Source organism: Tetrao urogallus (genome assembly GCF_951394365.1).
Source record: "Tetrao urogallus genome assembly, chromosome: 8".
Taxonomy (NCBI): domain Eukaryota; kingdom Metazoa; phylum Chordata; class Aves; order Galliformes; family Phasianidae; genus Tetrao; species Tetrao urogallus.
Window position 1 is genome coordinate 605,693 of NC_136821.1, and position 10,188 is coordinate 615,880.

Consider the following 10,188-nt stretch of genomic DNA (forward strand, 5'->3'; position numbering starts at 1 on the left):
TCTGGGGGTTGCCTGGCTGGCCATGGAGGAGGCCCCGGGGGGTGAAGCTGCCTGTGCCTGGTGCTGCACTGGGAGCAGCCGGCGGTGATCTCATGCTGTGACCCGTGTGTGCTGAGCTCTGGCAGTGCAGGGTGAGAGCCATGGCAGCTCCTCCCCGTGTGCTGACATGGCAAGGGGCTGCCAAACGAAGGGAGGAAAACTAGTGCACTTTTGCAGAGATGTGATTTAAATCAGCTGTGCTAGAAGGAAAAGCAAAACAAAAAACACTGCCGAAAATCGCTGTGCTAGTAGATGGATTTTGCTTATCTCTTAGTCTGGATGGCCCATCCCACTGCACTCATGGTTTTACTTATCCGGTGTTTCTGCTCAGATCCTGGTTGGATTTACAGTGCTCCGCAGTCCAAAAATGGCCTTGTTTCCAGTATAAGAGCAGGCATGGGTTTCTTTAAATTATATGTATTTTAAGAACTCATACTGCTTATTTCACAGACCTTAAAAACCTCCCTGTTCTCTGTGTGTGAATGCTCTGAGCCACAACCAGACACCCAGCCGTGTCCAGAAGCACAGCAACCACACAGTGCAGGAGATGCTGTGCCAGCCTGTGCTGTGCCTCTGCAGGAGGGAGAAAGCAAAGCAGTGCCAGTTCTGTCACAGTTACGGGTCCTCCCAGATGTGTTTTCAAAGAAAGGAGCCCTGTGTGGCTTCATTTTAAAGTGATCACACTGCACTGTGCCCAGGGCCCAGGCACTGTCCCAGCTGGCTGCAGGTGGCAGTGCTGCCGTGTGGGCACCTGTTGTGGCATCATCCTGAGGGCATGTGGAGCGGGCATATCCCCATCACCCCGGCCCTCCTCACTGCACTCACACTGCCATTGCTCACAGCCTAATCTGCTGGGTGAGTCACTGCTCCACACCAGTGCTCAGCTAATGGTATTGCAGAGTGAGGGCAGAGCGCTGGTTTCAGCTCCTACTTTCAGGCCGTGGCCTTTCGTTTTTGCTTCCCTCCCTGTGGCTGGAAAATCATGCACTGATGCTGTTGTTCCAAAGAAAGCATTACTTTCCTGCCTTTGCCAAAAGGAAATCTGAGCAAAGCAAGGGAGGCCGAGCAAGTGAAAGAATGAACAGGCTGAGCTCGGGCAAGTGTCTAAAGCAAACAGTTCTTTAAGGACACGTTATTACAGCAAGTGGGATCTGTGCAGTAAGAATCGTTGTGTGCAGGGTCGGAAAAATTAAGCAGATTTCTGTAGCTGCCAAGCCTAGTTCTTAGCTCCCGCATGAGCACAAACACACGGAGCAGCCCTGGTGAGCTGCAAGAAGAGATTTATGTAATGTGCACCTAAACCACAAGTCACATGGCCCGCTTTCTGTTTTCATACTTTCTGATCGCTCAGAGAGGAGAAGTGTACCCAAACTGCCGCGCTTTGCCATGCTGCACTGAGCACTGCCCTTCAGCGCCATGTCCCTGCGGCGGCTCGCCCAGCACAGCCAGCGCGCGGGCAGCGGGGATCGGGGCGTGCAGATGGACAGCAGGCGGCTGCAGCAGCTGGTCAGCACGGTGGGGACGCTGCCGAGGAGCCGCAAGCAGGTAGGGCACCTCCAGCCTGCAGGGCACCGCGGGCGGAGAGTGAGTTTGGGTGGCGATGGGCTCCTTCTAGCAGCTGTTGTGTGGGAGCACTGCCAAGGGGAGGTGCGGGAGAGACTGCGGGACTGCCGGCGGTCAGCAGAGCTCCTGCAGCTGGGATCCTGCCCGGCTGCGGCTCTTCCTTCCAGGTGTGCTGCAAGGCACAGAGGAGCATCCTGCTGCCTGGTGTTCCCTTAAACTTGGGCGTGCTTCAGCACGGTGGTCAGGCTGGGCTTTGTTCTGCATCCTTGGCAGGAAGCATCTATCGTGGGTTGTTTCCTTCCAAACTTTGGGCTGTTTTATTACAACTATTGTAGCTACTTTGGCTGTCCCTGTCGCTGTGCTTTTTGTACAATCAATCACAGAACCGCAGCATGGTTGGAAGGAACCCCTCAGCCCCAGCCCTGCCGTGGGCTGGCTGCCTCCCAGCTCAGGCTGCCCAGCACCCATCCACGGCCTGGGGCATCTCCAGGGACAGGGCACCTCAGCTCCGGGCAGTGCCACGGCCTCACTGCCCTCTGAGTAAGGAATTTCCTCCTCATATCTGATCTAAATCTCCTCTTCTAGTTCAAAAACACTTGTCCTGTCACTATCTGCCCAGGTACAAAGTCAGTCTCCCTCCTGTTTATAAGCTCCCTTTTCATGCTGAACAGCAAATTTCTGTTGTTTGCAACGGGAGGTGAACAAAACTGCCTGTTGCTGCTGCTGTAAATTGCCAGCTGAGCAATTGTAGCTCACCTTTTTGTCTTGTGTGAGTAAGCCTGAATTGAAAGTGCTTGAAATGCATTATAATCTTGAAGTGTTATCAGAAAACTGGCACATAGTGTCCAAGCACTGAAGGCTCTGCTTTGTGCAGCAACAGAAGCACATTCCTCCCATACAATCCTGGGGATGTAAAAGACAGCCAGAAGCAGACAAGTGCTGGGCACGCTGCATTGATGCAGCCACCAGCAGCAGTGATAGAGCAGCACTTTGTGGTTCTGCTGCAGATAAATGAGCAATAATGGCCGTGATGTGTCTGTGTGTGTTAACAAAGAATTACAAGTGTGTTACTGCATGGCACCCCTTGCTCCTCCCTGCTTCTCTCTCCAGTTGAACACAGGTTCATAAAATGGAGGTTGTGTTGGTGGTTGCACATTGGCCTGGCTTTGCAGTATTGAAGGCTAGGACTTTTTAGTATATTGACTGTACAATTTAGTGGTAATGTAATTCCTTATTTTTGGCTCATGTTTATGGAAAGCGTGGATGTTTAAGTGCTGATCCTGGCTTTTCTCAGGCCTCTGTAGGCAGAAGGCTGCCTTGCCCAAAGCAGGGATGCTGGGTGCTTGTTGCCATGGCCATGCGTCAGCTTGGAAACACTACTTGGCCATCACTAGTAGCTGCTGAGAGCTGCCTGCAGCTTTGAGGTGTGTGTATGTGTGTGTCTGTTTTCTGCCTTTTTTGATGGGTGTTGAAGTTATAAATGCCTACAGATTTTTTAGGGGAAAGGTGTGAAAGAAAGTTGAGGTCTCAGCATAACAAAAGTGTGATTTGGGTACAGTATAGGTGATACTTACAGTGTTAGTGGAAATCCCTGGCTTATACAGTTTTGTAGCCTCCTTGCCTTAGTGCTGAATGCAGATGTGCAGCAGGAGGTCCTCCTTTGATGCCCTACAGAACGCAGCATTCCTCTTTAGCAGCTGTGCCTTTTGTCCTCCCAATTTCTGCCCTCCTGAGAAGCTGCACCTCCAGCAGTTTGTGTGAAGAGTTCCCTACTCCAGGCACTGTTCCCAGCAGATTTTCTTCTGGGGTTTCGTCACTATTTTTTCTCTTGCACTCACTGATGTGAGCACAGCAGCCCTCAGATCCCCGTGCAGCCCCTCCTGCCTCAAACCCCTCCGGTGTATGTAGGGTTGTGTTCCCCAGCCACATCCTGCTGTGCTCACCTCTTCCTTGGGAGCGATGCCTGGGAGCTGACGGCCGGTTGGCAGAGGTCACATTGTCACCCCTGCACAAAATGTTATCAGCAGGTATCGGCTGGCGGTGACTCAGCTCCCCATTCTTAGCTCACTGCAGGCAGGCCGGGACAGCAGAAAGCTGTTGGGCAGTGATGCTTTCACATCGGGTTGGGACTAGCAGTGCAGCGCAGTCCCCCGGGGAGAAACATCCCTTGATGTTTTCTGGGTGTCTGCAACTGGATCAAGAGCTAAGAGCACCCATGATTTTGCTTTTTCTCTGTGGTGTTCCTATCTTGGTAGTGCTGAATATCGTGTTTAAAAGATTTGGAATAATGCTATATTTGAGGGACTGATTTCCAACCTAACAGCAGCACAGTGGCATTCCTCCAGCAGCAGGCCGCAGGGAGCCCTGAGGAGCTGTGACCCCACTGACCCTTTTCCTTTCCCCTTTCTGCTTGCAGCTCGCTCTGACCAGATCCAGCTCCCTGGGGGACTGCTCCCAGCCGCAGAGGTACGGTGATGCCCTGCCAGCTGTGCTCATGCAGTGCAGGCCTGGGTGGGATGGACTCATGGGGGAAGTAGGGTGGAGGGGCTCAGGAATGGGGTCATAGAAAGATAAGGTGTCCCAATTGGAGGGGACCCACAAGGAGCAGTGAGCCCCGCACAGCCCCACTTGAACCCAAAGTCTGAGGTTGGTGTCCCAGCTCTCCCAGAGCCGCAGCAGCTCGGGGCTGTGCCTGCTATCCTGGGAGCTGTGCTGTGCCCACCGCCCTCTGCAGCACAGCCTTTCCCCGCTGTACAACCTGGGTAATCCTGAGTGCTTTTCTTGCAGACACTTCATTTCTATATTCAAAGAAGATAAAGAGACATTTGGCTTTGAAATCCAGGTGAGACTTACATGACAAATTGATTCATTTAAAGATAAAATACTGTGTGAAATCTTCAGCATCACATCCTCCAAACTAGATTAACACGGGACGGGGTAGAGAAAGACACCTGTGAGTCCTTTGTGAAACTGGAGTGCTTAAGAAGCACCACAGAAATGGGATGTGCTTCTGAGGAGTTCTCATAGGTCACAGGTGAGAGCCTGGTCCATGGCAAGTTGGAGTGCTGACCATAGGAGAGAGCTCAGATACGAAGCGGACAATGGGAACGCCTTCTTTCCTCCTTAGGCAATCATGTTTTCAGAGAATGCCACATGGAAATATTTTTATATAAAAGAGAGAGATCAAAATCCTCTCCTTTTCCTAGAAATCCCTTGTGCCTGCTGTATGAAATGACCTGGCACTGCCATGCACAGAGGGACGTGCTAGCTTTGGTGAAAGGAGTGCTATGGGAAAGCCCAACTTGTTCAGAGTTGATTCTGTGACTAATGGTTGTGTAAGTGCTCGGCTCAGGAACACTTTCAGAGAGCTTTCAGAAGGGAAAATAATTGAGTCCATTATCAGGCTTTTGTATAAATTGCCGGGGCAGATTTTCGTTATATGTGACATTCTGATTAAAAATAATTGTTCTTGGCGTGTTTCTTCCTGAACGTACATTCAGTGTGAGCATTTCACTAGAAAGTCCAGGCTGTGAAATGACAGCGTCAGTTTGGTACCAAGCATAAGGCATTATTTAGAAGTTGCAGTTTCATTATTGCTACAATTTGATCGTAGGCAAACCAGAATACGAGGATGTGAAATTCTGGGTCTGCCATCTGCAAGGAGCTCCTCAGAGCTACAGCCATGGCGGAACGCGGGGTCTCTTGTGTGCTGCTTGTGCTGGTACTTCCCACTTATTAAGTGGATTCCGGTGGTGACATGGACTCAGTGTGCCTCTGTCTGTGCCCAGATTTTGCACATCAGCTGCTTCGAGTCACATCTTTCCCAGCACTGTGGCCACCTAAAGCCCAGTTATCCACCCAAAGTAACGGCCCGGCTTCTTCTGCGGTCTGTGAAGAGAGGAAGGTGTGTGGTGAGGGAATCCCATCCTCCTGGTCAAAAATGGGGCTCTTAGGGCCACCAGTCACTCATGGGGACATCAGCCCCTCTGGGTGGCTCTGGCGGGGATGCTGAGCTGGTGGACAGACGTCTAGCTAGGCATGGTGAACCTCATCCTGCTTCTCTGGGACACTCAACGAGGTCCAAACAGAAGGACAGGCATGTCCTACTGCCTCAGTTATGCAGATTCCTTCAGAATCCTCAGCACAGAATCACAGAATGGCCCGGGTTGGAAGGGACCTCAAGGATCATGAAGCTCCAACCCCCCCCACTACAGGCAGGGCCACCAGCCTCCACATTTCATAGACCAGGCTGCCCAGGGCCCCATCCAACCTGGCCTTGAACACCTCCAGGGACAGGGCATCACATAATTTGGTGTTCTTAGTTTAGCTGAAAGTTTTGCTGATGGTTTTAAGGCTGAAATCACCATATTGTTGTGATTTGCTCTAATAAACTCTGAACTCGTGATAGAATTCATCTCTGTTCAGTGTTGACTGAGGAATTTGGGAATCTATCATGATGTATGTAAGATAGGTTTGATTGTCGTAGGTTTTCAGGAACTTCAGTTTCAGTCTTAAACAGCCTCTTGGCAGAGGATGTGGCTGAATACTGATATTTGCATGCAACCCAAAATACATTTCCTGTCAACACAAGATGCTCTGGTCGTATCTCTCAGTTTAGCATTTTTCTAAATGAATGTCAGAGTTGATAACAGGACGATGGATTCTACCAAGAGTTATGATAATACAACCTGCTCAACACAGCCTCTCATTTTAAAAAAGAGTGTGAAATGAAAATAGATCACATGACAGTATTTCAAATATTACTTGTAGCCATGTTTTCAATATCAGCAGCACTTTTCCTTTGCTATTTACAGACTATTAGATTTCCAAACCAAACCGATTACTCCTTGGAGGTATGCACTTGTGTCTGCAAAATTCAAGAGGAAAGTCCTGCCCATGTTTCTGGCCTTCAAATTGGTAATGACTTGCTTTTTTCCTATCTGCGGGTGGGCCTAGTTGCTTTTCTCCATGTTAGTTCTGTTTTAGAGAATGTGGTAGGGATGTGTGTGCTGAAGATGCTCATTGTAGCTTCTGCTTATCTCTACAGGTGATATTCTTGCCAACGTCAACGGAGTGAACACTGATGGTTTTAGTCACAAGCAAATTGTAGACTTGATAAAGTCTTCAGGGAACTATTTAAGGTAGGCATCTGCCCTTCACAGTGCTTTGAGTTTGACGTGGTCCTGCTGGAAACCATGAAACCTTCTTGTGCTAAGCAGCATTGCCACACTCACAGACACACAGCACTGTGATGTGCATCTCTTGCCCATGCTGTGACTTTGCTCATCCCACAGCAGCTGCTGAATCCATCCGTGGAGGGGAGTTGATGGCACATTAGGGCACCCTCCATCCCGTGTGCATCCCCTCCCTAAGGACCCCGTGGCCCCATGTGCTGCTGTAGGGCACCACTCCCCCATGCTGGTACCCAAAGCCCCTCTTCTTTCCAGGCTGGAGACTGTCAACGGGGCCCTGTTCCTGAGGAAGATGGAGCTGGAGAACAAGCTGCAGCTGCTGAAGGTAACGCGGTGAACCAGCGTGCTGCTGTGAAGCGCAGAGTGCTGCCGTGGGTCTGCTGTTTGTGGGGGCAGCCGTGGGGTGCAGTGGGGGCTGGGGAGCCGTGTGTCCCCAGTGCAGCTGCTGGCAGCCCCACTGCCTCCCTGGTGGATGCTGCGGGGGCCGGGTGCCAGTGCTGTGTGTGGGGGTGATGTCAGCACCACCTCACTGAGCGCACTGCGGCATCGCTCCGGCTGCAGCATCAGCCTGCACATGAGGCTGCCGTGCCACAACCGCGGGGCCCTGGCTCCCCATCACATCCCGAGGACACACGTGTCTCCAACTCTGGGGCTGCAAAGCATCTTTGTGAGCCCCTGGGCATTTTTTGAAAGCATCCAAGTTCTCGTCCTGCCAGGGGTGCTGAGCTTCTCCAGCTTTTTTGCTGCCTGATACAGGGAAGAAATAATGCTGACTGCATGTCATAGGCTTGTTTTCCATTAGGTCAAATGATGAAAAAAATAATCAAAAAATCATTTTGATAATTTTGACCTCCTCTTAAGATAACTTTGGCCTATTCTTAAACATGGTCAGAGTGAGAACTGATGAGTGCTGTAAGTGAACAGTAAGCTGGGCCAGCATTTGGAGAATGTCAAAGCATGACGTGTAGACACTTTGGAGTATTCTTTACCTGATGGAGAGTTTTTCCTGATGGCAGCACTGAGCCAAGGCCCTCCCTGCAGGAATGGAGTACTTCAAACTGGATACTGATCTGGCTAGAATAAACCTCATGATAAATGTTCAGGCTTGCCAGAACTTTGCAGCAGGGATGGGATTTGCCATCTGGGAACAACGCCTGTGTGAGCAGTGCTGTGGCTGCCCCTCCCCGTATGGTTCAGAGAACTCAGGAAGACAGAAGCTGCTGTGAAACACTCAGCTTTCAGATAGCAGCGGTTTTCCAAAAGTGCCAAGCCTCTGCAAGGAGAGATTTCACTGTTGTGTGAAGTCAGGTGTGGGCCTGGCCCTGTGTGTCCGCACTCCTACCTGATGCATGGCACAGGGCTGTGCCCAGCATCAGTGCCGTGTCACCATGCCATGCCACAGAGCACCGGGCAGGCTGCCGGTGGGATGGGAGAAACCACCCCGCTGTGTGGCTGTGCTGTTGGCTGGGGCTGAGGGATGGCAAACAGCCCCAGGACAAGGGCTGCTGCCATTCTGGTGCCTTACGCCAAAGCTGTGGTGTTTTGATTGGTGTTGCTGGAATGTGGAGCACAGAAAAATGTGCAAGGAACAGCAATACTGTCCACGCAAGCTTTGCCTGGGCACTTGGCATGGATAGCCATGTAACTTGCCAGACTGCCCTGTTGTGTGCTCACGCAGGTTGCCAAGGAAGTGTGTGGTGTTTTCCTGTGGACCCAGTAGGCACTCACTTGGCAGCTTCTTAACCAGTGCAGCAGTTGGTTGTTAGATCAGTGGCAGACCTGCAACAGAAGAAATAACATAATGCTGCTCGCTGGTAGGGTGGGATGTCAGCATGTCAGCAGTGGCTCAGTGAAAGGCCATCTGAGTACAGCTGCCTGCATTCCAGATTTCAGCCTTCTGCTTTTGCACATTTCACGCAGACAGTGCCTCAGCCAAAGCACTTTGCTCAGGGAAGCTGGAGGAGGCTTGCTGAGCCCCAGGAATGCTGTGTTGTGCAGAAAGAGGGCACACCTCCGCATCCTGTAGGCAAAGAGTGCTCTCTGGGAACCTGCTTTATTTGAAGTGTTTTGTAACTTTGTGAAAGTGTGAATGACAGTCAGCTCTTTTAATCCTTCACAGCAAACTCTGCAGCAGAAGTGGGTGGAGTTGCGCTCCCTGCACTTACAGGAACAGCGTTTGCTGCATGGTGAGTCTCCGTTTCCGGGTGGGAAACCGCAGCGCTGCTGAGACCTCTGGGGGAAGCTGGGGCTGAGCAGCACCAGGCACTCCTCTAACCTGGTTTCCATCTGCTTTCTTTTTTTCCGTCTTAATGACCCCGGGGGAAGCTTTTTATCAGTGTCTGAAGAATTTGGGCACTGGGCTGATGTATGAGTTCTAGGAGAGGAGTTCATGTGGGTTGGAAAGCTTCTTTTCTGTTCTCTGTTTTCAATTGGACTTTGCTTCTGCGTTTTGGGGCAAGGCAGCAGTAGAGAGTCCCGTATAGCTGGAAATGTGGGATGAGATATGATGTGGGTAAGATATTGCCCAGCCCCACGGTGGGATGGAAGGGCAGGAGGCTGGGCCAGAACGAAGGCCCAGCTGGTGGCCCTGGCTGGGAGGAGAAGAGGAGCGGGGCTGACCGCCCTGCACAGATCTAGGCAGCTCTGCAGAGCTGTAGGCTGCGTCTGCTTGCAGGAGTTCGCTGATGCTGTTGAATAACACTCCTTGACCTCTGCTTCCAGGAGAGGTGAATGACAACGCTCTGCTGGAGCTGGAAGAGGTCAACTTATCTGAGGACTGTATGCCAAGACCACTCTCTCCGACCAAGACCCGATTCTCCAGCGAGAGCAGCTCCCGGAGCCGCCTGAGCTCCATGACTCTGGACAGCGAGGACAGCTTCTACCAGAGCGGTGCCTTCGACGACTCTGCAGCAGAGAGCCTGAGCCGCCAGTCCAGCATGGACGATGACTGCTTCCTACCGAGGGATGGCGATGGCACGGCCGGGAGGTGCTCCCTGCGCAGGCACCGCAGCATCAGCCTGGCCAGCAGCGGCTCCATGTCCCCGCTGTGGGAGAGCGGCGGCAGCTCCAGCAGCTTCGGGACGCTCCCGAGGAAGAGCAGGAGATCGAGCGTTCGAAAGCAGCTCCTGAAATTCATTCCAGGTCTTCACCGGGCGCTGGAGGAGGAGGAAAGCCGGGTGTGACCCTGCGTTCCCCAGGGCCAGGAGGAGCAGCATGAGGCTGCGTTTGTTCCTTACCCACACGGCCTTACAGCAGGACTGATGGTATTTAAAATGCTCTGATTTATTAATTATTTTAATTTTTAATCGGAGTGAATCGTGGACTTCTTCATTAACATAAAAAATGACTAGTTCCAAGACGTGAAGAACTGTGAGCGACTCCCTCAGCATATTTA

General features: G+C 51.6%; 1 protein-coding gene across 1 annotated transcript; it reads left to right on the forward strand.

Annotated features, from left to right (window-relative positions):
• Nucleotides 1-1,455: 1,455 nt before the first annotated feature.
• CYTIP (cytohesin 1 interacting protein) lies at nt 1,456-9,976 on the forward strand (the record flags this gene model as incomplete). Its single annotated transcript, XM_079539207.1, has 8 exons — nt 1,456-1,584; nt 4,019-4,068; nt 4,390-4,444; nt 6,417-6,519; nt 6,650-6,743; nt 7,050-7,119; nt 8,914-8,980; nt 9,516-9,976. The coding sequence occupies 8 exons, from the start codon at nt 1,456-1,458 to the stop codon at nt 9,974-9,976; spliced, it is 1,029 nt and encodes a 342-aa protein (XP_079395333.1).
• Nucleotides 9,977-10,188: the final 212 nt, after the last annotated feature.